This window comes from Jaculus jaculus, chromosome 1 (genome assembly GCF_020740685.1).
Source record: "Jaculus jaculus isolate mJacJac1 chromosome 1, mJacJac1.mat.Y.cur, whole genome shotgun sequence".
Classification (NCBI taxonomy): Eukaryota; Metazoa; Chordata; class Mammalia; order Rodentia; family Dipodidae; genus Jaculus; species Jaculus jaculus.
Window position 1 is genome coordinate 158,765,966 of NC_059102.1, and position 15,283 is coordinate 158,781,248.

Genomic DNA, 15,283 nt, shown 5'->3' on the forward strand with positions numbered 1-15,283 from the left:
TGCCCACAGCCACCAGGCTTATGCCCCACCCCGCTTCCCATGGGGCCAAGCAGCACGGGTCAGCCCCGCATAGGGGCCAGTGCCTGTGTGAGCCACGTGGTCAGAGCACATGCCCCCCCGCCCAGCTCTGCTGAGAAACAAGGCTTTTGGGCTTGGTTTCCCAGACACATCCAGTCACGGATGCCCCAGTCTCTCTCAATTTGGCTCCAAGGAAACCCTTGGCCTAGAACTGTCTTTCCTAAGGTCACCAGGCTCCCCCAAGCCCAACCACATCAAGGACTGGTCCTTAGTTCTCCTTTTGGGTGGGAAGCAGGAGCTCATGCCAGCCTCGGGTGGGGTGGAGTCCACTGGCAGGGCTCAGAATCTGGCCAGGTGCCCCATGCTGTTTCAGGTACTGGCTAAGGTATGGGACTCCATCTCTGCCCTCTCATGGCCACAAAGGCTTTTGTTTAAAGTCCCAGCCCCTGTCCAGGGCAAGGTCTAGCCACACTCTCATGCCCATAGACCCTAAGCAAAAGCCATGGGGTAGGAGAGAAATGTCCTGCCAAGACCTTGCTGCCCAAGTCACAAATTGTGCCAGAGAGGGGAGGGGACCACAATAGCACCAAGCCAGCCCTTCCCTGAATCCACTGCCCCCAGGACCATTTGGGCCATCAGATCCCAGAATGGGGCCTCGGTAACTGCACCTCTCCAAGGCTGCTTTGGAGAGATTTACGACAGTTGTGGGTGCTCCTTGCACATTTGCTTGGAGAGGACAAGAGGGACCTTAGCTCCTCCTCCAGGTATGACTTCCCAACCTAGAACTACAGGCCCCCAGACCCTTCCCAACCACCTCAACCAGAAACTGCTGAGGCAGGACCCAGGACTGTCACAACAGCCCTCCTCCTGAGACTGATGCCTGCTCAAGCCTGGCAGGTGCTGGGTCACACTCGTGCCCAGCACCTAGCAGGTGTCAGGCCTCAGACCTGGCTCAGCTATGGGTGGTCTTCACCACAGACTTCACTGTTAACCAATGGGATCAATGCACCTACTGGCTTGATCAAAATGTAGAGGCCAGGGCTGGAGAGATGGCTTAGTAGTTAAGGTACTTGCCTGCAAAGCCTAAGGACACATGTTCAACACTCCAGATCCCACATAAGCCAGACGTACAAAGGTGAGGCAAGCACAAGGTCACACATGCCCAGTAGGTGGCGCAAGTGTCTGGAGTTGACTGCAGTGGCTGAGGCCCTAGCACGCCAATTCCCTCTTTCTCTCCTCTCCCTCTGTCTCTGTCCGTCTCTCTCTCCCTCTCTCTCTCCCTCTCCCTCTCTCTCTCTCTCTCTCTCTCTCTCTCTCTCTCTGTCTCTAAAATAAAAAAATTAAAACTGTAGAGGCCAGAACTGGGGTGTGGTTCAGTTGGCAGTGTCCTTGTCTACTCGCCTAAAACGCACAAAGCCCTAGGTTCAATCCCAGCACCACGTTTTTATAAAGTGGGCATGTGTAACCTCAGTACTTGGAGGTGAAAGCAGGGGGCAGAAGTTCATGGTCACCCTTGGCTATATAGTGACTTTGAGGCCAACCTAAGCTACAAGACCCCCCCCTTTTTTTTTTTTAAGGAGGTGAAAGTGGCATGGTGGAGAGGCAGAGGCGGGTCTGGATCACCTGGCGACAGGTGCTGCTAGGGCCCAGCCCTCATGAGGATTAGCCAACTGCTGTGAACCAGGAGCAGCACCCAGCCCCGTCCCCACCCTCCTCCCCTGGCCCCCAACACCCACAGGTGTGTATACACAGCCCAGTGAGTCTCCGACCAAATGACCTAGAAGAAAAACTCTGGCCCTCAAAGTGTGGTTAGAGGGCAGGGAGAGGCCTGCCTTGCACTACTCCCCCAGCATCTGTTGGGCACTTTGATGTGGGGGCACCACCTGAGTGGCACGCCCCCTTAACTTCTAGAAGTGCGGTGTGCCCTCGCACAGAGCTGCCCTAACCTGCGCAGAGGAACCACCAATTATCTTCAAGGCTGGAAACCCAATCCGGGCCGTTCAGGGGAGACGAGCCTGCTACTGCGCAGGAGGACGGAGCCCACATGAAACGCTATGCTCCCAGCCCCAGCAACAGACAGGGCACCGTCCCTGGACCCTGGCCAGCTGCCTACAAGACATGGACTATGGGGAGGGGACACAAAGAGACCCTGAGTGTCACTGTCCACTCTCAGGTGACACTGCTGGGGGCTGTCAGCTGGGCTTCTTGCTCAAGCCTGTGCTGCACTTGACCCCTGGGTACAGAGAACCACCAACCCCTGCCCCCCCACACACACAACCCCACCATGACAGTTCCTTCGACTGCCGATCAATATCCCTGCTCATCTGCCGATGACTTGCTTCACCCCCTTCACAGCCAGCAAGTCACCTCAGCTGCCTCAGCACCCACAGGGCCCATGTGGAGAAAAACTACAGCAGGGAGGTGGCAGTCACGAGCCCACAGAGCTGCTGCAAGGACCCCCCCAAAACAGCTCATGTTCCTTCTCAAATGGGACATCAGCAGCCTGGCCCACAGCCAAGCAAAATCATAGTGTGGTCAAAGTTGGTCATTTGAAGCAAGTGGGGGGACCGAGCTGTGTGGACACACAGGGACTTCCAAAACAGCCAGGAGACCTGACACACTACAGTCCCTCCAGCCCCTCCACACACGCCCTGGTGATGGCTTGGGCCAAGCACTCAAAGGGCTGCTTCCTCCCTGTGCCCCATACAGCTGCCCAAACTGACCTACTCCCTGATGGAGGGGCCACAGACCATGGCGTCTCTGCTCCAAAGCCAGCACACAGGACAGGACAGTGCTGGCCAGCACTGGAATGGTGCAGAGATGCCAAGACGTGAACACACCAGCTGGCCTGGGTTAAAGCAAGGAGCCGCTTACGGGCTGCCCCAGGCATTGCAAATGGCAAGAACCTATAATGCCACTAGGTGGCACCCAAGCCCTGGGAACAGAGCCAGTGACCTGGCAGCAGGCACAGCCAGGGCTCACGTACAGGGGTGGGGGAGGGGTGAGGAGCCCAACCAAGACCCGCTGGGCGATGACTCCAAACCAGCCTCCAGGAAGGCAGTCTGTAGAGGGGCAACTCTTAGTGTCCTCCTGGCCCCTAAGGGCCCCACACCAGGGAGTGTCAGGAAAGTACCCAGGATTTCAGAAAAGCCCTGGAACCAACCAGATGCTTGTCACATGCACCAGGGCACTGCACTTCTGCCAACCTTGGCGCAACCAACCCAGGCCCTGCACGTTCGTGGCATTTTTGAAGGTCTTTTCCCAATCCCGCTTTCCTCAAACCCCTCTTCCAGCACAGCCCGTAGCGGATTCCCATCCAAGCCTGACCCCACGTCAGGGTCCACAGCAGACTTCCCTCTGATCTCAGCTTCTCTTGCATGAGAACATCTCTAGAACCTGCAACACCAACTGCTGGAGGTGGCACTTGGAAGAACCACTGGTCACTTTGGATCTTGTGAGTCAAGTGACAGTGTGGCCTGCCTTGAGATGCTCGCTTCCCACACCTCAGCCCCCCACCGCCACACACCCCAGACATACAAAGCAAGGCCACGGCCTCCTGTGCGTCACTACGAGGTGCTCCCTGCCACGGGCAGAAGGCCACGTATGGGGACACACCTCTTAAGCCGGTGTCCTTGTGCTGTGCCCAACCTGGACATCCTTCCCCGGCAGCCCTGCTCCAGAGGAACTGGACCCAAACCAGTGCGAAAGGTAGACGAGCTTATTCCTGACAGAACCTAGGAGTGGCAGTCGCTACCTTTCCGAACCAGAGAACCAGACCCAATCATACTCACACGCACCATGGAGTGGTAAAACACAGGCAACATTCTTCTAAAACCTCCAGCAAACAACCTCAATGCCCCAGACACCTGCAGTTCACCTGCGCTGGGCTACGGTCCCCAGAGCCACCGCCAGCAAAGGCATGGAGAAAGTGCAGCACTGGAGGTCCCTGAACACTCACCCTCCTCGGCCTCGGGAGCAGCCCAGAAGAGCGGCGCACTAGGGACCCTGTCCTGAAGTGCTGCCACCCTCCTGCGGAGGCTCGGGCCACAGAGACCCACACAGCAGGCCCTGCGGAGCAACAGGGCCTGAGCCCGTCTCAGCCCCCACTGGTCCCTGTGCAGTGGTCCATCGCGGGCATCGTCTCTCCCTGTGTGGCTGTTGCCTCCATGGCTAGGGTAGGCCCCTGGCCAGCATCTGTCCTGCCACTCTGGCCAGGAGGCAGCCTGGTGTCACCTGCAGAGCTGCAGGTGTGGGTGCCGGCGCAGCCTCTCCATCAGCTCCTCCTCCTTAGGCTCCTCCAGGGTGTCCCTGCAGACGGGACAAAGCACACCACAACATCAGAGTCAGGGTGAACAGAACCTGTGGGGAAGGCCTGCCAGCACCCACACAGCACCCCAACCAGCAAGCACACTCAAAACTGTGTGTACAGGAAGGTGAGGACATGGGCACACAGGTCCAGCCTCAGGAAGACGTGCGCGTTATCAACATGCTGATGGGAGCCCAGGGGAGCCCTGGACATGGCCGGGGCCCACCCACCACTGAAGCAAAAGAAAGGAAGTGAAAAGCCTTGGGGCCCAGGCCTTTCTCCCTCCAGCTGCCAGGACCAGCAGAGATGCCCACAGCCTATGCCATCATGCATGGACGCAGACAGACAGGACCATGGGAGGTGGTCCCGGAGTGAGTCACTTTTCTTTACCAGCGGAAGACAAGTTCCCTGTTGCCACCTGAGGGTGTGGTCCCCACAAGACCACACAGAGCTAGAGGACACTGGAGGACGCAGAAGGCCCCCTCAGCATACTGGACCCAGAGCAGGCCCCATGAGCCGGCAGGGCAGAGGAAGCCCCACTCGTGATAGCTGTGAGCATCTCTCGCCCACTCAGCGACAGCATGAGTGACCACGTGGCCCAAGACGACCCCTGACAGAGGGGCCAGCCACCCCTCCTCCATCAGCTCCAGTCCTCGGTGGCTGATAGCTTGGAGGCCTTCCCCAGACCTGTACCTGAACATGAGCTCCACGGACATCTGGTAGGTGGTCTCCTGCATCTCAGCAACAGGCTGCTTGTCCCACCAGTGGAAGAAGTTCTGGGGCGAGGGGAGGGAGGGCACCACGTGAACAGCCACATAAACAAGTCTTGCCCTCCCAACCTACAGTGAAGGTCACTGTAGGAAGCAAAAAGTCTGCCCTGGATGGCAGGGTGCAGGGCCCAGGAAATACACACCCTTGTGATACCGAGATGCCCAACGCCCTCCTTTAACCTTGACCCACACTGAAAACACCACTGGCTCCCGAGAGGTCCAGGGAGCCTGGGCATAGACACTGAGGCCCCTGGCCAGGCTCACTGAGCCTGCGCCCACAGCCAGTCACACCTAGCACAGACTTGCCCATCAGAGCTCCAGAAGGCCCGTGGGCAGCCTTGAGCCCAGCCCTGCCAGTCAGACGTTAGCGTGGCCTGTAAAGGGACTCTTGATACCTCTAGAAGCAGAGCCAGAAACAGGTTGACCCAGATGACAGAGGACACCAGCCACCACAGTACGAAGTAGACCTTTGACCACCTGCGGAGAGCAAGGTGGCCACCATGAGCCAGGAAGGTTACTCTGGAGTGACAAACAGCCGCTGACATGCGCCTGCAACGTCCTCCTCAGATCCGGCCTGTGACTCCATGATCCAGAACGTGGCACTACCCCTGAAATCAAGGCTTAGCAGCAGCCAGGGAACCACCCAAGGAAGCTCGGCCAGCAACAGGTACAATGGGCCCCAAACCCAGGCCCCTCCATGGGGCAAGAATTCTCAAAGCTCCAAGCTGAATGAATCCCTGTCTCCCTGAGGCTTTAGCCCCACAGAAATTTTGTTTTGTTTTGCTTTGTTTTTCAGGGTAGGGTCTCTGGCCTAGGCTGCCCTGGAATTCACTGTGTAGTCTCAGGGTGGCCTCGAACTCACAGTGATCCTCCTACCTCTGCCTCCCGAGTACTGGGATTAAAAGTGTGCACCACCATGCCCAGCAGCCCCGCAGAATTTTACAAAGGCCCCAAGCAAACATGTATCATCTGGTCCTCACGTAATCGAGTCAGCCTAGAGGCCTGGCTAGCACCCAACACAGCATGGGTGGGGGTGGGGGTGGGGGCGGAGGCCTGCCAGGACACAGCAGAGGCAGCCTTCGGCTCAGAGCCCTGCTCTCTCCTCAGGACCGTCAGCCGCTCTGCGCAGAGGCACTCACGGGCCTGCGTGGCGCCGATACGCGTCCAGGAACACCTGCCAGTTGTTCACCACCATCACGTTCCACAGCGTGATCAGGGCAGCCTACAGGGGAGCAGAGGGTGTCCAGGAAGACCTGAGAGGTGGCACGGGGGTGGGGGGACCCGAGGGGAGCAGGGCCCAGGAGCAAGGCACGGGACTCACAGCAAAGTCATCGAAGTTGTTGGCCCAGTACTCGAGCTGCTCAAAGCTTCCACAGGGTGCAGAGCTGTTGGCAGGGCCCAGGCTGGGGACACAATAATCCTGGCTCAGTGGAGGGGTTAGGGGCCCACATAGCTAGGTTAACACAGCCTAGCCCTGCCCTCGTCCACCGGCCCAGTATAGATCTCTCAAGGCCCTGAGGGAAAGGAGCAACAAAGAAAAAGAAGTCATGCCATCCACAGGGGAGGGTCCATGAGCACAGGCCTTCTGGAGCCCCATGACACTGGACTCCAGGTCCAACGGACAACATTCACCTCACCCCTGGCCCCGCCCCAGCCCCCCGCCCAAGGCTCGCACAGCCGGACGCTAGCGAAAGGGCCGTGCTCGGGACTGACCTGAGGCAGGACACCCAGGAGAGGTGCGGGGGGGGAGAGGGAGGAAGGAGCTGGGAGGCTGCTCCTCTCCTCATGAGTTGAGTCCACCAAGGCCTCTGCCCACCTCAGAGACAGTCCTGGGCAGTCAGCCACCTCACCTGCTGTTTCCAGGAGGAGCGACAATAGTGCCTTGGAACAAGCTGATTCCAACGATGGCAAACACATAGTACACCACCTACAAGGCAGAGCTGCGCCATCAGGGTGTCAGCCAGAGCTGGGCTGAGGCCAGACCAGGCCCTCTGCTGCAGGGCCAGGAGGCCAGAGGGGCCAGGCACGTGCTCCCAAAGCTCCAGGTTCCTCCATCTATCAGCCTGCTCCCACAGAGAGAACCCAGGCCCCCTCTCCTGGGCGGCAGGATGGCCCCTGGGAGGGTCCAGGAACACCTTGGCTTTTGCCTGGCATATATGGCCATGAGCCCTGATATTCCTAAGATGAATCACCTAAACCCACAGGCTGGCATCTGTGTGGGTTGTGGGGACCTGTGGCCTTGTATTTTATCAGGCCCCATATGTGGGGCCTCATAGTTTCCTTACGAGTTTCTTACTGTGGCCCGTGATCCACAAGCCATGAGACTCTGGACAGTGACCAGGAGGACCCCGACATGAGGGAGGAACCAGCGGAGCAGCCATAGGCCCCCTCTGGAAGGCAGGGGCAAGCCTGACATCCTGATCCCATGACGGGCCTCTACTGCACATCCGGGGTCTCCTTGCCAAAGCAGCTTTGCCCAGCCTCTCCTCAGCCCAAACAGAACCAGTCCATGCAAGCCGCCACCAGCACCCTGGACTCACCAACAAGATCCCACCAAATGCCCGCAGGTTCTGGACCAGGACAACGATGGTGCTGGCCACCATAGCCGTTGGCTGTGGACAAAAAGGGTATTGAGTCTTCCTTCGCAGGTGCACAGTAGCACCTTCCACCCGCCCTGACTGGGATCCAAGCTACATGCTTCCAAACTCACCTCAGACCATCCTCACACATCTGGACCTGCCACCCCACCCCACTGTCACCCCTACACACAAACCCCAAGCCACCCATACACCCACATGCCTGTATTCACACATCTACGCTTATATACCCTCATACCCAGACACCCAAATTCACATACTACACACCCATACTGTCTCACAGTCCCTGCACGCATCCTTTGGCAGAGCCTGAAAATTGAGGCCCTGAGACCACTCTGGCCTGCAAGCGTCTCTGGGGTCTGGAGGCTGAAAAGCAGCGTGGGCCTGGACTTGTGGTTCAGTGGCCCCGTCCCAGAGTCCAAGGACTGCAATAGAGGCCTGAGGGTGTGCCCCAAGGAGCTCACGGTCAGAGGAATGGTCCTTGCTCCCCAAATCCCTGCCTAGGGTCCGCAGCACGGGGGTGAACCACACCTTCATGTTGGGGATGATGCGGAGGAAGCGGAAGACAATGAACATGTTCACCAGCCGCGTCATGTCCCACAGCGACAGCAGGCCCAGCATCTCGGGCTTCCTGTGGAGACAGGGACAGCAAGGAAGGAGAGGCCGGAGGCAGGGCGCACAGCCCTGGGGCGCCGTGAGCACGCAGAAGGTAGAAAGCTCCTACGGGGCTGAGGGCCGACCAAGCCTAACCTAGCTACACTTCAGCCATTCTCCTCTGGACCGCCACCCTCCCAGGTCCCCAGGAAATGAGCGAAGCACAGGAAGCATGCCGGGCACACTGGCGAGCGGAACAGCAGGCAACAGGTGCAGGGCAGCACGGCTTCAGAGCTCAGCGCTGCTCACCGGGCGCCCGCCTGGCACCTGAATGGACCAGCCCTGCCCATCTCCACGAGGAGTCCTGACAGGGACCCCCAGGACAAATGCAGGTCGGGCCCTCGAGCCTCTCCCAGCTACATCACCCCAGGATGAGCAGGGCAAGGAGCCCAGGTCAGCACTGGCGGTGCTCCGGGCCCAGCCATGGCTCTCAGGAGCCTCACACAGCAAGCCACTGGTTGTCAGATCCTCACGGAGCAGCCTGACCAGCAAGGGCATGGGCACATATCCAGCACCCACCAGCCATGCCTTGAGCCCCAGGGGCTATATGTAGGCGTTCCTTCCCATGCCCAGAATGGGGCCAAGATGGCACAGCAAGCCCAAGCCTAGGGTCATCATTTTACGGGAAATGAACTGAGTGCGCGGACAGGCCTAGGCCACGTGTTGGGCAGGAGTGACAAGAGAACCTCCCACATCCCAGCAGAGGGGCCTGGCCTGACGTCAGTGACGGTGGATCCCTCAGGCCTGCTGCACAGCGGTGATGGGGGCCCCCGCCACTTGGGGAGGGTGCTCAGAGGGAAACCGAGCTACTCAGCAAGCCCCCGGGGACACAAGCAATGCAAAGGGCACATCTGAGCGAGGAGTGGGCTCCACTCCCACACACCCCTCCTCCCTGGGCAGGCTGAGCCCACAGCTTAACAGCCCTATTGGCAGAGCAGCCCACAGCAGCAGCCTAGAACCCATGTGTCACTGGAACCTGTTCCTGGGTGAGGCAAGACAGGCACTGTTCAGGTGCCATCCCCGGGTTCGCTCACATACCAGCCTGGGTGTGGGAATCGGTACACAGCCAGCGTGGAGATCTCCAAAACCTGGAACCACAGAGAAAACATCATCCAGCAGCAGCAGCCCAGGCAGTGTGCAGCAGAATCACAGGGGGTTTGGGGGGCAATTCAGAGCTCAGTCCTAAGTTAGTTGGCTCCGCAAGCTGGACTTCAGTAGCTGGGACACTCTGGTCTTAGAAATCCAGGAATGAGAAACTACTTAGTCCAGGAGTTCTTTCCACACGTGTCCCAAGAGTCCACTGGCTGATTATGCAGTATCAGAAGTGGTCACTCTAGGACACTGCTGTGATACCCCACACACACAAGGGTGAGCCCCTCGCTCCCAGAAACTGGGGAAAGGAAGTTCATGGCTTCCCAAGGGCACCTAGATAGCTGAGACCCTCTCTCTCCCAGACCGAAGGCAAAATAGCACTGAGGGCTGTGCCCGGGGCTGGGTTGGCTGGCGACAGGTGGGTACCCTGCCTGAACCCCTACAGCACTGTGGCAGTGGGAGCCCAGCCACCGGCATTCCCCATCAGGCAGCTCACTCCAGTTCCCTCAAGCCAAGAGCCCCACTTCCTCTCAGGGCTCCTCTAGCTGGACACCTGACAGCGCACAGAGCCTCAGGCCCAGCCCGCACAGCCCCGGGGAGAAAGCCAGGCCATGTGTTAACTTTACCAGCAGGACTATGGTAAGGAGGCCATCAAACACGTTGCTGGGGTAGGACAGGTAGCCCCTCGGGCCCAGCGCAAAGACCTTGAGCAGCAATTCCAGCAGGTAGTACAGGATGAAGACGTAGTTGAGAATCTGAAGGGGCAAAAGAAGAGCCCAGAGTTGGGCCAGGCACCACCGGCCCACCCAAGCCCACGCACCCATGCTAGGAACCGGCTCAGAACTCCAAGCCCTGTGGGTCACATCGTCCTTCTACAACCACCCTTCCAGGATCCTGTCCCCGTGCTTAAGATGGCCTTTAAACCTCCGCTTCTTACCCTGTCCCTCAGGCATTTGGCACTCCACAGATCCTGACAATGCTCACCTGAAGCGCCATGCAGGACCCCCAGCCAATAGGGCAGCAGAATGCCACACACAGCAGTCCTGCCCATGAACCCTGCCCCTAATACCTGGGGCTGAGGGCTTTGTCAGGGATCCTCACAGAAGGTGGCTTCAGCCAAGAAGTGAAATATGAATAGCTTAAAAAGGGCTGAATGAGCCAGGCATGGTGGCGCGCGCCTTTAATCCCAGCCCTAGGGAGGCAGAGGTAGGAGGATCGCCATGAGTTCAAGGACAGCCTGAGATTACCTAGTAAATTCCAGGTCAGCCTGGGCTAGAGTGAGACCCTACCTCAAAAAAGGAGGGGTGGGATGAATGACACACACAGAACGACCCACAGGAAGTCACACCCCAGGCATGCAGCCTGGGTCCTGCTCATGCTGGGGCAGCCAGTGCGTCTGTCACTCATACGTAGGTGACAAAGGCAGGAAGAATTAACAGTCGTGACGTGAGGGGAGGAGGGCAGAAGATGGCAGGGGGAGGGCATTACCCACAATGAGACTGAGACGGTCCCAGTTATCACACTGCCTCTGCAGCTGGAAAAGCCTCCTAAGAAGGGAGATGTGAGCGGGGAGCGGAGGCTCAGGCCGCTACTCCCAGCACCGAGCTAGGAGGGCCACTGGGGTGAGAGGCCAGCCGGGAGCTACACAGTGAGTTCCAGGTCAGCCTGGCTACAGTGAAATCCTACAGGGAAAGAAGAATAGGAGGGAGGGAGGAGAAGAAAAGAGAGAGGGAGGGAAGGAAGGAGGGAGGGGAAGAAAGGAGGAAGGGAGGGAAAAAGGAAGAAAGTAAGGGAGGAGGGAAAGAAGGGATGAAAGGAGGGAAAAGAAAGGGAGAAGGAGGAAGAAAAGAAGGAATGAAGGAAAGAGGAAGTGAAGGAGGAAGGAAAAAAGGAGGGAGGGAGAGAGGGAGGGAAAGAGAGAATGAGAACCAGGAGGTAGAAGAAGAAAAAGGAGAAAAGAGAAAGAAAGGAAAAAGAAAGCAGGAGAAAAAAGTGGGGGAGGAGGTGGAAGAGAGAGAAGGGGAGGGGGGAGGGAGAAAGGAAGGAGAAGGAAAAAGAGAGAGAGGAACAGCAGGGGCTGAATTGGGCCTGACACTTGTCAGGAATGAGGACTGACACCCCAATATGTAAACTCATGATCCCAGCTAGAGAGAGACCCAACATCAAGAAAACAAGAAGCTTCTGGGCTACAGAAACAGGTCAGTGGTTAAGAGCACTTCCTAAACAAACACGAGGGCCTGAGAGAGCGCTTGAGTTCAGTTCCTAGGACACATAAACACCCGGGCATGGCCAAGGGACCCACAGCCACCAGAGCTCGTGAAAAGCTGGCAGAGTCCAGGCTCAGTAAGGGACGACAAACAAACAAGTAAATCCCAGCCAGGACAATGGTTTTCTACTTCTGATGCCACATGCCTAACTTCACACTTAATATGAACATGTCAGGATGTGTCATCTTTTTAATCTGACAAACAAGCTGTCTCTCACCTAACTGTCAACTTAGTTTCTCTGAGAACATGATTCTGTAGATTTGAAGACATCCTTTGCTAAGGCATGGGCAGAAAGTTACAATGGAATAGTGATGTGGTTTTGCCTAAAGTTCAAAGTGGAAAAACTGAATTCCTAAAGAATTTGGTATGACCTTTAAGTGTTAGTAATAGAGTGGGTTTTTTTTTCCTTTTTTTTTTTTTTTTCTTTTTTTGGTTGTTGGTTTTGTTTCTTGCTTTGTTTTTGCACAGAGACAAAGCTCAAATCTTGAAGGTACACAGCCTGGAAGACGAGTCACAAGTGTTGCCTCACTCTCCACAGGACCCTCAGCCACCCATCCACTAAGCCGGAGCCCATGCAAGTCATTGGGTCCCCACAAGCCTCTTTCTGTCCACAGAAGCGGAACCACCGCCGCACAAGAGCTCACAGCCCCTCGCACCAGGCAACCTGCCTCCGCCCTCCTGTCTCTCCTCACTTCTCACCCCCTGGGTAGAGCTGACAGCCTAGTAAGTCCACGGCCCTGGCACTCACCCCCAGGACAAAGTCGTCACGGTCCCTGGGCAGTAGGTCCGCGTCCAGCACCAGGAATACCTGCAAAGATGGAGGAGAAGGCGGCTCACCATGCTGGCGGGCCACAGCGCTGGGGAGCAGGGACGTCCACAGCGACAAGACACGCCGCCAGGCCAAGGGAAGGGGTTGGGAAGGAAGGGCCTCCCCCATCAGCACTAGGCAAGCCCCACTCACACAGATGGTCACAAGGTTCCCCAGGGCGACGAGGTTCCCCAGGTACTCAAAGTAGGAGTGGCTGAAGAGGAACTGGGCGGTCTGCAGGAAAGGAGACTGGTACTGGGGCCGCGGCGGGTGCTGGGAAGGGAACCGGCACACTCAGGGCCGCGCTGCGCCGCGGCCTACCTCTTGTCCCGGGGCTTGACTTCTTCCTGCCTCACTTCCTGTCCTGCTCTATCTAGCCTAAGGAGATAATCCACAGGCAGAACGTTTTATACACAATGAGGCCCATCACCGTGGCATTTACAACGCAGAGAGAGAGGGAGAGGGCTGGGGAAACAGCTCAGTGGGTGAAGGGCTTATGGCATAAGCATGAGGACCTGAGTTCAAATCCCTGGCACCCAGGTAAAAGCCGGGAGTGGTGGGACACACCTGTAATCCCAGCACTGGGGAGACAGAGGCAGAAGGACCCCTGCAACTTGCTGGCTAGGTGGTCTAGACAAATCAGTGAGCTCTGGGTTCAGGAAGGACCCTGCCTCGAAATAGGACAGTGATAGAAGATGACACCGGACGCTGACCTCTGGCCTCCACATGCAGGCACACACATGAAAGCACACACCTGCACACAAACATGCACCCCACACACACATGAACACATATACACATATCACACAAACACATACATGCAAAAGAGGGAGAAATGACCTAACTTTCCACGGACACAGGAAGTAAACCATGTTAAATTACATGTGTATTGCCTGTACTACATGCTGCCTAAAATGCATGCCAAGTGTTTACCATAGAGCAGCGCCCTGTGAAAAAGAACGTAGAGCTGATGTACTATGCAAACAGCATGGAACAAACTGGGCATACTAGGGCTGGAGAAATGGCTTAGCAGTTAAGCACTTGCCTGTGAAGCCTAAGGACCCCGGTTTGAGGCTCGGTTCCCCAGGACCCACGTTAGCCAGATGCACAAGGGGGCGCACGTGTCTGGAGTTCGTTTGCAGTGGCTGGAAGCCCTGGCGCGCCCATTCTCTCCCTCCCTCCCTCCCTCCCTCCCCCCCTTCTGTCGCTCTCAAATAAATAAAAATAAACAAATTGGGCATACTGTCTCCATGGGGGACTGTGACCAGACAGAGTGGACAGCAATAGAGGGCAATCTGGCAATAACCAGAAACTTTGACACTTCACACGACAGCCCTTTTAAAAAATATTTAGTTATTTATTTGTTTGTTTATTTGAAAGAGACAGAAAAAGAGAGAGAATGGGCACAACTAGGGCCTCTAGCTGCTGCAAACAAACTCCAGATGCATGTGCCACCTTGTGCATCTGGCATATGTGGGTCCTGGGGAATTGAACCTGGGTCCTCTGGCTTTGCAGGCAAGCACCTTACCAACTAAGCCATCTCTGCAGCACAACATAGTACTTTTTTAAACAGCCAGGTGTGGTGGAACACACCTTTAGTATCAGCATTCAAAGAGCTGAGGTAGGAAGACTGCTGTGAGTTCAAGGCCAACCTGGGACCAGAATGAGTTCTAGGTCAGGCTGGATTAGACACTGCCTTGAAAAAAAATTTTTTAAGTCAAAAACTAAATTAAAAAAAAAAGACATAACACTTTGTAAGTCTGTGCCCTCCTGAGACACTTCCCCATGAGATCAAAGACAACTAAGGAAGGTGGCTGCCACAGACCGCACAGCACACCTCACAGAGCTCTGAGTCCAGCTGGGGAGGGTCCCCTACTAAGTTCACCCTTGCTCGCCCCTGTCCCTCAACCCCAGGGCACTGTACTTCTACTTAACAGCAACTCTTTCATCACTCAGCACTTCCTCTAGAAGTCCACTGCACTGGCCATTGCGCACAGAGCCACCCTGGCAGCACTTCCTTGTGTTGAATCTCGTCTTCCTCTGTAGCTCCATTTCTGTTTGCATGCACGCCAACACCCTGACCATGACAGAGCTCCCCCAGCATGCTGGAGCCGTTAACACAATGCAGCCACACAATGCCTGAACAGCAGAGAACAAAGAGGCTGCCTCTGAGGAGGGCACTAAGAAGGTCTTCCATAATGGAGACTACACTGGTAACTAAAAAGGCACATCCTTGACGGGTTTCTTTCAGAAGCTGCGTGTGTCCTCTCTGTGCTTGCTGTGTGTACTGACCAGGACCCTGGCAAAGCCAGACTGGTGCCAGGCAGTGACCACTCAAGTTCCCACAAAACCAGCCTGCCCTAGGGTATCACTCTGGAGGGGCTGATCCAAAGCCACAGCCTGCCCCGAATGTTAGTAACCTCAAAACATCTGCCCCTCGAGAATAAAATACAACCCCTGATGCACTCAGCATCTGTGGGGGAAGGTGACATCAAACCAGGGCAAGGCTCCATAGCTCTCAAAACTTCTGGACCCCAAGATCCTCTCAAACCCCAATTCTGGACACTAGCTCTTCAGGCACCACATGCCCCCATGACCACAGAGCAGGCAGGCGCTAGGAACAAGGGGTCAAAGGAGAAGTGGGAGTCAGTGCTGGGCCTCCCACAGCCCTGTGCCCAGCATGAGCCTGCTCCACTGCACTCCAGGTAACAGACACGGTCATCTAGCAACAGCATGGCAGGTGGCATATTTGCGGACACCATCCTGTTCTG

The 15,283-nt window shown here is 56.7% G+C and overlaps 1 protein-coding gene across 3 annotated transcripts in view; it reads right to left on the minus strand.

Moving 5' to 3' along the window:
* Positions 1-3,817: 3,817 nt before the first annotated feature.
* The window catches only part of Tpcn2 (two pore segment channel 2), a 30,435-nt gene continuing 18,969 nt past the window's right edge, over positions 3,818-15,283 (minus strand). For 2 of the 3 annotated variants that reach the window (XM_045142016.1, XM_045142015.1), the window contains exons 14-25: positions 12,666-12,785; positions 12,453-12,512; positions 10,064-10,192; positions 9,384-9,433; positions 8,223-8,322; positions 7,635-7,706; positions 6,945-7,021; positions 6,416-6,497; positions 6,234-6,316; positions 5,490-5,571; positions 5,018-5,100; positions 3,818-4,326 (exon numbers count right to left, since the gene is read on the minus strand). In XM_045142016.1, coding sequence (XP_044997951.1) covers positions 4,248-4,326; positions 5,018-5,100; positions 5,490-5,571; positions 6,234-6,316; positions 6,416-6,497; positions 6,945-7,021; positions 7,635-7,706; positions 8,223-8,322; positions 9,384-9,433; positions 10,064-10,192; positions 12,453-12,512; positions 12,666-12,785 — 1,017 coding nt within the window. In that variant the 3' untranslated portion in view covers positions 3,818-4,247. The remainder of the gene's footprint in view (positions 4,327-5,017; positions 5,101-5,489; positions 5,572-6,233; positions 6,317-6,415; positions 6,498-6,944; positions 7,022-7,634; positions 7,707-8,222; positions 8,323-9,383; positions 9,434-10,063; positions 10,193-12,452; positions 12,513-12,665; positions 12,786-15,283) is intronic. The other variant, XM_045142017.1, reaches the window with a different exon arrangement.